The sequence below is a fragment of the Halichoeres trimaculatus genome, unplaced genomic scaffold, assembly GCF_033239565.1.
Source record: "Halichoeres trimaculatus isolate MK-OKI-2021-1 unplaced genomic scaffold, fHalTri1.1 fHalTri1_scaffold_1, whole genome shotgun sequence".
NCBI classification, from domain to species: Eukaryota; Metazoa; Chordata; class Actinopteri; order Labriformes; family Labridae; genus Halichoeres; species Halichoeres trimaculatus.
Genome location: NW_027437179.1, coordinates 14,243,367 through 14,259,629, shown reverse-complemented (window position 1 = coordinate 14,259,629; position 16,263 = coordinate 14,243,367). Strand labels below are relative to the sequence as shown.

The following is a 16,263-nucleotide window of genomic DNA, read 5'->3' as shown; positions in this document are numbered from 1 at the left end:
CTTTAACATGGTACCTTTTCACTTTGCGTGAATCTGTGCCAGGTACTTAAGACAGAATTCTGTTGGTACCTATAAATGTATCTCATTTGGTACCCATCCCTAAAAAGGAGAACGTCAGATTTAGAGCAGTTAAGTTTGAGAAAATTAGTTTGTAACCAGGAGCTGATATCAGAGAAGCAGTTTGAGAGGGTGGAATGGGTCATAAAGGTGATGGATTCAGTGGATATGTAGAGTTGGATGTCATCGGTGTAACAGTGATGTTGGATAATCTAAACGAGGGGTAGGAGGTAGAGGATGAAGAGGAGGGGACCAATCACTGAACCCTGAGGGACGCCTTGGGACAAGGAAGCAGTAGATGAAGAGCAGTTATTGAGGAAAATAAAGTGTTTCCAGTCAGTGAGGTACAATATCAGCCAGGTGAGGGCGTCATCCGTGATGTGGCGAAGAAATTTAATGCCTATAGAACAGTGTTTTTTTAATCTGAAGCTAATGAGGAACTTCTACTTTGTTGTAAAAATGCATATTTCTAATAGACAGTTATACAACCCACAATCCACCAAAGGTGATTAATGATACTGTTATTATAATCATGGCTAATAATGAGTAATCTTTTACCAATAAGGGCTAAAAGAAGCATTTTTAACATCATCATCACATCACATCTGTCGTCTCTGTGAATATTTGTCTCCTCTCTCTGCCTCTAACATACAGTACTATCCTATTTGTCCCCAAGCCACAGCGTTTGTCTCAAAGGTGTTACATAATATAACCCTTCAATAAAAACAACCGCTGCTGGGACTGAAATACCAAAGCTGCATGCCTTTAACTGCTGTGTCATGATAAAAATGTGTTGCCTTTAATGAGATTCTGCACCACAGGGACGCGGGGAGGCACAAGAAGACACAGGGAGTGGAGAGAGGGAGCGGGGGCACTGATGGATGTTTTTTTCAGTTTGAGAGAAAGCTTTTATTAAAAAGAGGGAGACAGTGTTTGTCTTGGTTGTGTCTTTATATGAATGTCTCCTGAGCTTCAATGAATTAAGCAAACAGAGTGAAGTTCCCTGGTTGTAGTTGTACTGTTTGGCCTTTAATCGAGTAATGTGAAAGCAGGTACAGTCCCCATGGAGTCAGACTGTAAGGAAGAAGGCATGGTGAATTTGAGTTTATTTCTCACTGATATTTTATTCCATTAGGTGTTTTATGTCTCTTTAATCCAAAATCATTCTTAAATTTGTAAATGGTGGCCTCCAGGTTATTAGCCAAAGAAAAAAAAAATTAATTAAAAACGTGCACAGAAACAATCCATCTTCCAGTTCCAGACAAACAGCTTACTCAACAAACTCAGAGCTTAAAAAAGATTACCTCATGAAAAAGTGATCACAGTTTTTGGGCACACTTCTCAAAACCGGTCTACACTTTAGCTCCCAGTTAATTGTTTCACAAAGAACCAGACAAGCTAGCTGAGTTGAGCGTGATAAAAAGGATTTTACTTTTTTTACTTCGAGAGTTTAATCTCTTTTTAGATCTCCCTACTGAAGTTTTCTTAATATTCCCGAAAAAAGTGAACAACAACGGCAGCTGTCAATCATTGTTGATTGTGACATAAAGCCCTCTTTTTATTGTCAAATAAACTAATGAATAAAGAACATTTCAGAAAAAAAGAGAACTTAAATATAGCGCAGCCAAAGAACATCTTCACATTACCACAACAATCGGATGTGAAAGAAAACATTTCTACGAGCTGTGTTTATTAAGTTTGACCAGGGCTCATCTGAAACGACTGGGGAGGCAGTTTTTTTTTTTACAAATACTGCAGCCAGTCACCAGGGGGAGCAGTTTTTGTGGTGACCTCATTTTGAGCTGAGTTAGATGACTTCCTTATTTATTTATTTTGTTTACAGTCTGTGGCTGTGTCTGAGATCACTCCCTATTCACTATAGAGTGCATAACATAGTGCAAAAACAGTAAATACACCATTTTGTAGTGCTGTCCGAAATCTGAGTGTATTTATTTATTCTAACAGTCCAGTCAAGGCAGATGGCTGTTTACCAAGAGCCTGCAAAAGTTTCAAGGTTTTGTTGCAGAATGTTACCAAGTATTTGTCCAAAGTGAATAGGGTGAGATATCTAGTAGTAAATGACAAAGACCTGGGGCACACGTTCAGCATAGCGGTTGGTTTGTGCACCTTTGTGAAGAAGTTTTATTCAAAACAGGTAGCTCAGGTTCAATTCTGACCTGCTGCTCTTTGCCTGATGGTATCTCTTCCCTCCTCTGCTGTCTTATCCTCCCCATAAAGACACAAAAAGCCTCAGAAATAATCTTACAGGTTGCAGCCCTGACATGTTATTTATAAAGTGTCCTAAATTCACCTTTGTTGTTATTAAGTAGGATATAAATAAAATTAATGGCTTGTTAGCAATTTAGGTATTAATGCTGTTTGTATATTTCAAAAGTTGTTTCTCATTTATTAGCAAATCTGTTTTGTCCTGGGTTTTTATGAAAAATTATGTCATTCAGACAAAATTCAGCTCACTAAATTTTCGTCTTTGTTGTCTTCCCTTGTCCTCCATGTTTTATGTCCCTCTCCCCCTCAGACTACACATACTTCTACAAAGGGAAGGAGTACTGGAAGTTTGACAACCAGAAGCTGATGGTGGAACCCGGATACCCCAAATCCATTTTGCGTGACTGGATGGGCTGTAACCAGTCCGGTATGGAGCGCTCCGGCAGCAAGGGTAACCGTGGGGACCGCCAGCTGCCTCTCGACGATGTGGACATCATGGTGACCATCAACGACGTCCCGACGACAGTCAACGCCATCGCTGTAGTGATCCCCTGCATCCTGTCACTGTGCATCCTGGTGTTGGTGTACACGATTTTTCAGTTTAAAAACAAAGGAGGGCAGCAGAACACCATGACTCCACACTACTACAAATACCCTGTTCAGGAGTGGGTATGACAGGACACGCTCCTTTGAAGAGGTCAAAGGTGGTGGATTAAAGGAGGTCATGCAGTCGATATGTTGTTGGCTGGCAACCAATGGAAGATCAATGCTGAAAGAAAAGTAAATGTGCTAGCTAGAAAAAAAAGGCGCACACTGGAAATACTCTGCAAAGTAGTTTTAGACATTGCCTCAGAGTGTTTGTGTGTCTGTGCAAGAGGGAGGGCCTGTCTCGTGACACAAGCACTCCAGTATAAAACAGCAAAGGACACTGATTTTGTGTTTTCATATTCACCAGCCAGAGAGGGAGCTTAAATCAAACACGGCTGAAGACAACAAGGGAAAGTCCTCAAGGACTCCAGGCCGATGTGATTGACTACGGACAGATAAACAGCAACATTTTCCAACACCTGTTTTGCTGAAAACTTCTCTGGCTTGGTGAAGTGAGGTCTCGAGATCAATACTGAACTTTTACTACTTCTTTTGGGACCTACAACATGACTCTCCTTCTCAGCGGAAAGAAAAAATATAAAGAAAGAGGATTTGGAGCAGGAAGAATATGCTCCTTAAAGCCACAAACCACCTCCAAGTCTGTTCTTACTACAGCTTGTACACTTGAACTACTTCAGTTATTAAGACAAAAAAATTAACGAAAAAAAGAAACAGAAAAGAAATTGTTAAAAATATCAAACTTGAAGAAAATTTAGGTAGAAAGGCCATAACAAAAAGAAAACCAAGGATCTCTGTGTGGATCACTGATTTAATTTGGTTTCTGTTCTGTTTTCAGAAGATTTTAAATTGTTGAAGAGGACCTTTTTCTCTCTTTTTTACACTAACATAACAAAAAAAAACACTCTCATCACCATCATCTTCCCTCAGCTAGTCAAAAAATAAAAAAAAAACACCAGTAGACACACAGCTGTGACCGTTTTGGTACATATAGAATAGCCAGTCGTCTGCAAAACAAGATGTCAGATTGATGTAACGGTTATGTTTTGTGAAAATGCCACAGTTAAAGCTTAAAACTGATATTAAAGATGAGGAAAAATCCTTGACTTTACTTTAACTCTCAAATTTTACCGGCTTTTCTCTAAAAAATGTATTGTATGGGAACTGAGTTGTTCTTGTCGAGTTCATCTCAAAGATTATGGGCGATTTGACCCTTACCTTTGGAAGGAAAGTTTCGTGAATATACAGACTGTTGTTGGTCATGATGAAATGAAATCAGAGTGGATTTTAACTTGGCATTTCCTCAGACTTCCTACCTGTCTTCTTTCAAAGTTTGAGGCAGCATAGAGCTGGAAATTATGGAGATATCTTCATTCTACTAATTTAACCAAATCACAATTTCTTTGACTTGGGATTTGTTTCCATTTGGAGGTTCTGATGTTGCATTAAACTGATGTAAGTTTGCATTATAGTTGCTTCTCAAGATGTCACACACAAAAGAGCTGCTTCAAGTGTTTTTCGTCTCACTTTGACATTAGTAGGAGCCAGTGCTGTAGCTGAGCCACTAAACCTTGATTTGAGTCAAGCCCTGAGCTCGTAGTGTTCAAGTCTCAAGATCTGCATATTGATCAGTTTTAATCAACCAAACGTCTTGGACCAGGTCGCTGAGCCACTGAAGAGGCTAGTATTGCTATAAACTAGCAGCTTATTGTGAGCAATGTTATCAACAGTCCAAGTAGCTTTAGCTTCTCACTTTCACTTTTGGTGCAACTTTAACAGATGCTTCCTTGATGATTCTTTTACATTTCCAACATGTTGCACTGCTCTTGCTCTATTTCCTTGAAACCTTTGAAAGAAAAACCTGATTCATGGCTCCTCTTGAGACATACTCGCAAGAACTATTGCTTAGCAAGATGACACATGATGGCGAATGCAGATGAGCGCATGTCTCTGCACTTGCTTTTAACTGAATACATTTTTGGAGACTTATAGAAAACACCATAAACATCAAAACAGTCCTCATCAGTGAGTCAGAGCTTTATCCGTCTTCTGAGTCAGAATGAACCCAAATCGAGTCCATCATTCATGGAGGCTGAAGGACAACAACACTGATTGCTGCTTGAAATTTCAAATAGAACAGACCGTTAAACAACCTTTAATCAGCTGGGCAGATTTTAAAAGAATGAGCAGTGTTTAAATAATCAACTCAGTGCTCTCCCTCACGTTTTTTATTCACAGGAGTACACTTCTTGGTTAGTTTCTGAATGTTTCAATCCAAGATTAGGTTCGAAGAGCATTTGTGAGTGTAATTCTTTGCAGTTTAATCAGCACCAGTCCATAACTGAAATCGTTTGTCCTAAGAGTCTGACTTAAAGTAATTGTACTTTTCTCTTTCTTGATGCTCTGCTGAGGGTGGAGACTCCTCGAGATGTGAGAGAAGTGATGAAGTACAAACAGAGAGGGAATTGGAGGCAAAGTAAAGGGACAGACAGGATTTGAATAGACAAATGAGGAGAGCTGGATGCACAGAGGATTTATGTGGGTCTGTATTAGTATGCTGGCTGTAGCACGGTGACATCGACCAAGCTTAATGAAGTACTTCTGTTCACAAAGCTCTAATAGAGGCTACTCGCCCTTCACATCCCTCGCTTTAATCCCACTGTCTTCTTCTCACTGTCCTCTTGTAATTTTCCCATCCGTCTGGCCTCCCCTCCCTCTGCCGGGCTGTTCTCTCTGTTGTTCAATTTTTCCCCTTTTCACCCTCTTCTCTGTCCATCTGTGCTGCTCTCCTCCCATCTCCTCATCTTTCTTTACATCTTAAATCATTAGCACCTGACACATTTTTATCAAATCACCATATGTATACAGTCCACTCAACTCTCCAGGTTGCATATCAATCAGGCTGCTTTAAATGTGACTTTAATAAGTGCTTTAATAACAGATTCAAACTGACGGAGCTGGCACTGGTTGTTAGTTTTGTCAAGTGTCAAGATTTCTTTTTGTATTTAGCTTTATGCTGACAAGTTTTACTCTTTATAAGGATTTCTAAACATACTCCAACGCAAGTATACTTCATTTGAAAACCATATGTACAAAACAAGGTCATTCACAGTTTTCTGTTGGATAGTAAATGTATTCATTGAAAAGAGCAGAGGTCAATGCATTAGGTATATTTTGACACGGTGTAAAAGAGGAGGATTTGAGGGTAAAAGAGTACTTCTTTCACAGTATGCACAGCATTAAAACTGAACATTGCGTCACCACATATAGCTTTAGCTCAGGGGACAGCTTACAGATCTGATCCTAGACTATCCAAGGAATCTGGTCTCTTAATTGCAAGGCAGCAGAACTCAATTTTTCATCCTAAACCATTATGTGATTTACACAACCAACAGCAGTTTCAGAGACAGCCCTCTGACAAAGTGAAAGCTGCTGTTAAGGTCCCAGAAGTGGGCTGAAAAGGATCATTGTGGAGGTTGGTGATATCCCCATATCACAAATCATTGAGTTGTTAGACTTACTTGACTGATGGGAGAGCTTAGACAAACAGAAGAGGCCCAAGAATAGAGCCTTGGGGGACTCCAGATGGCTTTTACCAATGGGCTCGAAGTAGTCTTTACATAGCATCTAAACTGGTCCAGAGCTATGAAACATCAACCTCGGAGCACCTTGTGTTAGTATGTAGAACTGAAGCACAGGACAGGCTTTGAGACATGTTTAGCTTTTGAACGGTCATGTTGGAAAAAGAGCTCATGTGTCACATTTACTTAATTCTTATTAGTGACTTTTCAGGAATGACAATTTATACAATGTCTTAGAACAAAGCCTGCAAAACACAATTGTAATGTATGAAAAAAATTGGAATGTGTAAATTCAAGCGACTGAATTCTTTAAACTTGTCACTCTTGCTAATTAGCACCAGAATTACTGTTTGGTTTAATTATTATTTGTATTTTTATCATTATAGGCCTGCAGTGCTAATCAAATGTTGTGTCTAAGTAGTAGCACGGTCACCCACCTCTAGGTGGGGCTTGCTCTGGTTAACAGCTACTACCCTAATGCTATAATGCTCTGCTACCCAGATGTAAACAAGCACAGATGACAGATGGTACATCAAAGTATTGTTCTACCCACAGACAATGTTAAAGGAATTATGCTCAGCTTTAAGGGTTTTCGACTTTTCTTTTCTTTATATATATATATATATATATATATATATATATATATATATATATATATATATATATATATATATATTAGCCACCTTTACATTAAGGATAGAAAATAGAAAACCAGGGTCATTTCCCTTATTTCAAGAAAACTGTGTAGTCATTAACTCTATTACTTCTGGCCCTTCATATTGATATTGACAAACTGTTAAAAGTTTGGAGTTATGTTGAACAATATCTTACAAAAGTTTGGATGCTGTTAAGCTCATAAAGAAGACGCAGAAATGTGAAGTCCTATGTTCAGGTTTGATGAGAGAATTTATCCAACAGATAATGAAAACGGAGATGCAACACAAACAGGTGAACATGACTCATCTTTTCCAACACTCAAATCCTCACAATGCCTTGTGAAACAACCGCACTGCAGTTCCAGCTAAGCATGGTTTATTCTAATGCACAAACTGCTCATTTGGAAGTCATTAACTGAAGTATGAGTTATTCAGAGGCCAGTCCCCCTCCCCAGAGGGGATTTGGAGTCCCCCATCCATGACCTCCCACCCCAGGCAAGAAATCACTGTTGCAGACATGCAGGAAGATCCCAACTGAGTCATTGTTCATGCTGACTTTCTAACACTGATGATTTCCTCTGAGTGATTGCAGTGCCTCTATTTGGGGTGAAAAGAAATTAGGAAGCAAGATAAGAAAGCTTATTTATTATATTTAAAATGCATTGTCATCAGGCCAACAGCCCCCCTGTTTTATCTCGTTCCTGAAAAGCTGTGCAAAGTTGCCCTATATCTACACTTCCATACACCCACATACTACTGTGCATCAATAATAAATAGGGTGCATCCCATCTTTCCACATCAATTTCAAGGCTGCTTTACATTTAAAGGGTACATTATGGCTGCCTCTGTACATCCATCTCCCTGTCTGCCTCTCCTCTTGTTCTCATTCGCTCAGCTCTGTGCTCGGCTCACAGACCTCTCTGTCCTGCAGTAATTGAATGTGTTTTTCGCCGCATATCCTTGCAATTACATGGTGCTGTCAAGAGCAATTCAGCACATGCAGCATTCAGCACAAATCGATGTTCAATATCCCACAGCGCTATTCTGACTCAGTAGAAAAAAATGCATATTTGTTCTCGAGGGTGTGCAATAAACACAGAACAAGACATTCTGCTCCTTTTACCTTGAAGCCTATATACAGCGCACACATTCTGTCTGCTGGGAGGTTTGTAGAAACACGAATGTCTATCCGAAGAAAATTGCCTATTGGACCAAGCTTGTCTTTCTCTTTGTGTTTACCAAGCTAGAGTGAGATTAGGTCTGAACAACTGGATTCAAGACAAAAATTTGAGTTTACTCTTTTTTGAGCAAATTGAAAAATTGAAGGAAATAACCAATGGTTGAATTAAATGAGGGATCACATTCAGGAACTGCAGCTTACTTTTGTTCATCTCAAGAAACACTGCTAAACCGCGTCTAGTTTCTGGTCTAGAAGGCAAAAATCGATGTTTTAGTAAGTTGGAGTAACAGGAACGATTCGTTGCTCATTGGTTTTCCATTTACAATCCTGGCCTCCTCTTGGTTCTTGGCCACCAGGAGCGATAATAGTGGCTCATTGCGACCTGGCAAACAGCTACACGCTTTGTTATTTCTTGTTATGCAAAACTCTTGGCATATGAGTTAAAGCAAATTATTCATCCCTCAAACTGATCTGGATGAAGAAGTGAGGTATAGAGACCAAAGCTGTTCCTGTCGTCAGTCTGTTTAACTCTGCTCTAAAGATGGACACTTTACTTTGAACACAACTTTGGTTATTGGCTCTTTTGTCAGTCACTCTCAAAGGCATGCCTTGCCTTGCTGTGTACTCTACAGCTACTGAGACCACTGGCGTATATGAAAAATGTGTAAAGATGTAAAAATTTCAGCGAATCTAAGGTACACTTCTTCTGGCAACTGGTGGAAGGGCCCCCTACTGGTGATTAGACACAATGCAGGTTTTAAGCGCATTAACAAGGATCATAAATAAGCCTGTCTGTTCCATGCAAAGTAAAACTTGCATTCTAAAGTTTCAGAATCGAGGGCATAGAGTAGCCTTATAGTCTCAGAGACGGGCTCAGTTTTTATGACTGTTTATCTTGAAAACACTGTGTCTGGTTTGGGTTTGTTGTCATTCTTTCTCACCTGATGGAAAACACAGGTGATACAATCTTTTTTTGTATTTCTCAGCTGAAACTTTATGAATAAAAAACAGCTTCATGTTTTCTGCCGCTGTGCAGCTCTTGAGGTTAGACAGGCTAAAAGACGGGAGACATCACGTGTTTGTACTTATTATTGTGGTTTTTAGCCACGTGGTGTCTCTACTTGACATCAGTGCACACTTGTAAATAGTAGAGCTCCAGGCTAGTCGTGTAGCGTTGCAGGTTTGTCATCAGCTGTTTCGTTCCTCTTTGTGAATTAACATGAGAGACGAGGAGAAGCTGTAGTTTTATCCCTAAGGGGAGCTAACCTTTCACCGCACTAGCGAGGGGGTTTCCATCCTACTGCCTCACATATGCCCGAATTCATTCCACTCACACTCTCCTTCCGGGTTGTTCTTGCTGCTCATTCATGCTGAGTGACAGAGGAGTAGCTGATGGTGCAAACCACTTGCATACAGGATTATTTCCAACATCACAGTCGCTATCATGTACTTGCTTTGTAGCAGATGTGCAGATTAAACTGACATTCATCGCTGTGTACACTGGAGTCACTGCACTGATGCAACCTGGGATTAAGTGCCTTGCTTAACGGCACTTCACCAGTAGAAGTTTAGGAGGGTAGAGCACTTCTCGTGTAGTTCCTCATGATTGCTTTTTGTCTTGGTGTTAAAGCCTAACATTTTTCAGGGGTTTTTTTTCAGCTTTGTTTTTCATTTATTTTGCAGATGAAGCTCCTGCTGCTGACATGTTTGTTTGACAGTGAATGATTCCTGTTCTTACATCATCATCATCATCAGGTCGCAATGGTTGTACAAAAGGACACTAGGACTGCAGTTTTTAAAAGGGAGTGAAGGTGATTTTGATGGGTCACATTTGGCGTGTTTTGGGGTCTGAGTGTTAGAGTAACAAAATGTTTTGGGAATGAGGCAGTGGTTTACTGTTGGGCTGTAGACAAGGGATTCCCAGAGTAGGGATTGGGAAATGCCTCCCAAAAATCAAAAACTATTTACATTTCATAATTTAGCCATATTTGTAAAAGTATGAAAATGTTTTCCGCATTTCTTTGTTGCAACAAAACCCCAGAGGAGACCAGGTCAGGATAACAGCTTAATCAAGCTTTTTAGATTTTTTTTTTTATTTCTTTAAATTTGTCTGTGTTTGGATTGGCCTATTAGAGTTTTCGCAAAGTTGAAGGGTCGTTCATCTCTGGCATCACTATTTTGAAACATTTGGTAACCCCAGCAGTCGGTTGTATTAAGAAAAGATATAAATTTAGCAGTGTCACCAATTTGTAGCTGATAAGATGGTTGCCATACTGAAGATATAGCAAATAGTATGTCTACAAAAAACGTACACCCCTAGGAACAACTAACTTTGCATGACCTTTAAAACTCAGCCCCAAGTGGACGTTGGAGGAACTGCATTGGCTTTATTAAGGTTACCACTTTGGTTGGACCCACTTGCCCACAGTATACCTGGGAATTTCTAGAACATTCTGTACCAACTAAGACCCCAAAACATGCATTTAAAAAAGAGACCAGATACAAGTTTGAGAACAGCTGAACCTTAAATGATGAATAGGTATCTGTTGGGTTTTTTCAGGAGGTGGTGACAGGTGAAACAATCATTTTCATCATGGGTTACCTGGAAAAAAAAAACACCACCTCCTGTTTCTTTGATGAAGAAAAGTCTGAAACAGTGTATATACTTACAGAGATTTACAGAATAGAAGTTTACAGAAGTACGGTGTATTCAGCAGATGTCTGTTTGTGGAAATGGAAGAAGGCACTTGAAGAAAACATACTGTAGTGATTTATTGTTGCTTAATCATATTACTTATGGACACACATGAAGACAAATATATGTACATGAGATTCTAGACTACGTGGTTGGGACCGAGTCCTCCACAGCTTTTCTGTTTGAAGATTATTTATTGTTTTGGTTCTGTTTTTGTGACAGGGGGCAAAGGGTCCTCTGAAAATTTGCCTCTTTTATGGTTATTGTACACAGACCTGGGACAGAGTGCAGCTGAAAGAACCTCATTTACACTTCAGGATGTGTCTGTCTACACCTGCCACAGCTCGATGCATCCTTCCTCAGATTTACAACCCTCCTCTTCAGAAATTTCACTCCACTTGGTGTGCACCTGTTGCAGCTTTAAGAGACAAATTGAGGAAATGGGGAGTCTCTGTTGTAAGCAGAAAAGTCCAGATAGAAAGAAATTAAAGATATAATGTGAGAGTTAGCGTCACAGTTTCTTTCAGCTCTGAGTCATTTTGTCCCAGGTCTGGTGATGTCGTGGTGGCTTTGGACAACAGTGAGTTGCCTTTAAAGGTAGACTTAGTTATCTGATATCGCCACTTCCAAACAGGGGTCAAAAAAGAGGTTACTTTTAAAAAATAACAAGAGCAAGTTTGTGGATTAAAACTTCTTTTACTCTTTCCAGGGATTAGTGTTGAGCTTCGGTCCTCAGTCGTATTTTCCTCGGGAAATGTTTTTATAACTCAAACTGTCGCAGCTTTAAGAATATCATATCTGAAGCGTGCAAACCCACCTCTTGCTAAGTGTGAGTTTGGAGTGTGGCGTCACGTGGCTAAGTCTTCCTTTAACTTGCCTGTTGTTGCCTTTAGTTTCTAACATTCTCTTTTCTTAAAATATACGTAGGAGAATAAAAACATATCAGAGGTAGTCTGGGAAGTCTTTTTAAGTAACAATATATTGAAGTTCTTTGGATAATATCACAACTACTACTACTACTACTACTTCTAGGGAGATTTTATCAGATATAGCTTTAAGAGAGATTCAATTCAGTTAGTTTTTCTTATGAAGAAAAAGACATTTTCTGTAAATACCTTTGGTTCTTTGTTTGGTTTTGGGTTTTTTGACTAAATGGGTTGATTATAAAATCAAAATGAAAAAAATCTGACCTTGGCTCACCTCTTTACATGCAAAATGATGCACCTTTTCTTTGTGGCTTTTTTTATAGAGTTCTGATGTAGTCCTCTTCAGTGGAATATCAAATATCAGCTGATGTAAATAGGAAGACCAACAGAAGCTTTTGAAAAGTTTTGTATTTTTATTTCTCTGTCTTATTTAAGATGAAATTCATCATCCTTTGCACATCATGTTCAACCATTTTTATGACAATGCTTATGCTGGATAGGCATGTTTACGTTATTTACTTGAAGAATATTCTGTGATCCAAGTTTTATTTCTGATGACACAAAGTTTGATTATTTAAATGCTTACATGACTGGAACAGAGTTTTTTTTACTCTATGTTATTTTTTCTGTCCCACGCCAATTATATATCAATAACACCATGTTCTGTTAACAATGAAATGTCAATAAAAGTGATAACTTCATTGTCCCAGATCTGATTCTCGCTGAGTGGATGACATGTGATGGGTAGTCTTTGAACACAACACTCAGAGGTGAATTTCATTGAAAGTGTTTTTTGACCACAGGAACTCAATAAGAAACAATGTGCTTTTTGACAGCAGGAACTAGGGGCTAAATTCCATTCAGGGCTAATAAATTTATAAATGCCCAAGAACTATGGAGGCAAGGCCTGCAACTATTTCTGATTGCACCCACAGTGTTTTAATTTCCCCCTCCATCAAGATAACACCCAGTTGTAATTGATTTGGTTTAAAGGTCCCATGCAAAAATCACTTTATTAAGTCTTTCAGTGAAATTTGTGGGTCTTTGGCTTTCCTCCCAGCCCACAAAATGTGATATTTAATGACAAAACCTGTACTTAGTAGTGCTTGTGAATTTCCAGGATTTGCTGACGTCAGCGATTCCCTTTTTTGACCAATCAGGAGCAAGTCTGACCTGATTGGTCCACCAGAGCAGATACCCCTGAACTCCCTCCCTGCACACTCCTTGGAGAATGCAAAAGTTAGAAAGACATCACTGCTTTGTTGTTGGCTGTAAACAGACACATAGTTCCATGCACAAGCTTCCCATCACAGAAGAAGACAAGACTAAGTCTCTAGAGTTCATTTATCAAGGAAATGTGCCAGCTACACTCAGTAAAACTGTGCATTTGTGTGCTAGTCACTTCACGGCTGACTGCTTTTCCAACTTTGTACAGTACAACAGAGGGCTAGCGAATAGACTGGTCCTGAATCCAGGCGCATTACCAACCATCCACCAACAAACCTCGGACCCTGGAAATGTGAGTATTTTAAATGCTGTGTGCTGTGGAGCAGATGTAAGAGCTTTTCCTCAGTGTCCCCCCTGTCTCTGTGTTAGCTCCAGGATGCTAACGTTAGCTGCAGTTAGCCTGTTGTTTTAGCCTGTAATGTTACAGTAGACGAGCTTCGCTGTTTTCTAAACATTGTGCACTCGGAGCTCAGATGTCCAGTGTCCGCAGATGTTTCCTCTGTATTCCTTTCAGTCGCCATCTGAAGCAGCTCTTCCTCTGTGTGCTCCGATTCATACAGGTATCCTTTTGGTTCCAAAGTGAATGGAACTTCATCTTCTCTGTCATAGTCACTCATTTTGAATTTCCTACGCTGCCTCACAATCCTAAGAGTACAAACAAAAGAATTACAATACTTGATCAAACTTACACGAGGCTACAACCAGCGCCTGAAGCATAGCTTGTTTACATTCCCTACAGCTGAAAGGAGGAAGGGGGACGGAGCGCACTAGCGCTGGACGGAAGGATAAAAGACCAGTTAGTTAGGTCCGGATAAATGTTTATATTTCCGAAGACTTAATGCACTTAAAAAATATTTTATGTATTGTACTCTCAAACTGTGGTATTACTTTTTGATTTTAGTTCTTGTAGGCAGAGAAAATAGCCTTTGAATTTGGTACCGTCTGTCCCTGTTAGCGTCTATTTCCTCGTCACCATTGATTACAGTCTGTGTCTTACTGAGGGAGAGGAGACAACTTTCTACTGTATCTAATGTCCTTAGTGGTCACATAGAGCTCATACAACCCCACTTCAAAAAAACTGAACTATCCCTTTAACAACCTTTATAAAAAAGTACTGGTCTGCACTAAACTTAGGCATTATTTGCCCTCTGGCTAATTTGAATAGTAGGATCTGTTTTGTTTATGATGTCCACTTTGAACGAGTTCAGAAATTCCCACCAGTGTATTGATTTGGAAACCACATGAATACATTGACAATACAATTTATTTGTACCATTTAAATACATCCTGCACTGTTGCACTAGTGTGAACCATAACTAACGAGATGAGGCAGCTTCAAGGCGTTTTTCTGTCAAATACAGAGATTATCCTAAAAGTATATCATCGCTTTAGGTCACACGATTATTAAGTAGCTGCTTTTTTTATGTATACTCATAGATTGTATGAGTGTCTGTGTCTAAATCAGTTACTTTACATCAGCAGCACTGAAACATAATACATTTCTGAACACCCATTAGCAGTTTCAGGGCATCAGTAAGATTATGTGCTGTACACTGTAAATCTATCGGATGTGCATAATAAATCTGCCTTGTGGTATTTTGCTGAAATACCCCTTTAGGGACATAAATGCTCCCCCTTTGGTGATGTGCAATATGTTCAGCCACCTGTCCAGTAACAGGACTGGACAGACAGCGCACATACTGATGCTTTCCAACACCAGATTTTCACTTGAAGCAATTTAAAGTCTCAAAAGTTTTCATGAGGAGCTTAATTTTTTTCTCAATCAAGTTTTCAGCTTTGTTTCTTTCACAGACTTGAAGGCTGAGAGTAGCATTGTTCTAAATATAACAGCCTCCAAAAAATTAAAAATGGAAACCAGACAACACACTGCATGATTCTTACAAATGTGGCACCATTATTTAAAAAACAAAAGAAACAGGCTCTCTAACAGTATGAGATTTATTGCCAAGAAGAAAACACAAATTTCCTTCCTGCTGTGTAAATATGAATTTATATATAACGAAATATCCAATAATACAAAATATATCATCAGATAAGTGGCTTTTTGATAATAATCTAAAGCAATTTGAAAAGGACCCATCCCACTTCTAGGAAAGTGACTGGATCTGGAGATGCCCTTTCAGTGTATCTGCCTCTGAACCCAATTCTCCAGTATTCTTTTTGCTCATCTTCTTTCCTTTGGAGAGATCCTGCTATCACACCCAGAGTCCACTTTTCATTGTCGTCCACCTCGACATCACAGCTGTGAGTCCCAGAGGTAAAAACCCTCTGAGCCCAGGACAGAGAAGAGGGAATCAAACCTCTCAGACTGGGGACTCTGCTGGAGCCTTGTAGTTTTTTTTAGGAATGAGACGTCCTCAGCTCTCTGGGTCTCCCCTGTGACTCTGACTGTTTCTGATTGATCTACTATCTTTCTGCTCAGAGTTTCCATCCTCATCCTCTGACTCTTCTGCTCCTCCTCTCCCTCAGAGCAGACAGCCTGGCCTCTTTTTCCTCTTCTAGGAACTTGTGGAGTTTCTTAAACTGCTCTCTGATCTTGTCCTCCGTGTCCTGACTAGAAAAAAGAGGTCACTTTAACTTTACATTAAGTCTGAGTCAAAACTGAGATTCATTTCTTTTAGCAAGAAGACAAACATAAACAAACAAAAACTAATGTAAATATGATAAAACACACAGAAACACAGATGGAGTCTTTACATAAACATCAAGAAAACATTTTGACTTCTTATTGCTTATGTTGACTGACTGACTTTTTTCCACTACGATATTTTAATAAGTTGACGAAAGCCAGCGTGAAATGATGTCATGTAAAAAGAAAAAAGTCAGAACTCAAAATAGGACTAACTCTTAAAAACAAAATGTCCTCCGAAAAGTTAACCACAAAAACAGAAAATCAAGATGATAGAAGCAACACATTAGCTGTTTGAGTTGACTTCTGCCCACAAAATATCACTCGTGCTACATTTTCAGATTGTTTTTGTTCAGTTCAGTTCAGTTCAGTTCAGTTTGGACAAAGAAAACAGTTAAAAATAAAATAAACATTCAATATAAGTGTACATCATACCACCATTGCTCATAAATACTAAAT

At 39.3% G+C, this 16,263-nt stretch overlaps 1 protein-coding gene across 1 annotated transcript in view; it reads left to right on the top strand.

The window, feature by feature from the left end:
* The window catches only part of mmp24 (matrix metallopeptidase 24), a 117,810-nt gene extending 105,230 nt beyond the window's left edge, over positions 1-12,580 (top strand). The window contains exon 10 of the mRNA XM_074665485.1: positions 2,594-12,580. Coding sequence (XP_074521586.1) covers positions 2,594-2,958 — 365 coding nt within the window. The 3' untranslated portion in view covers positions 2,959-12,580. The remainder of the gene's footprint in view (positions 1-2,593) is intronic.
* Positions 12,581-16,263: the final 3,683 nt, after the last annotated feature.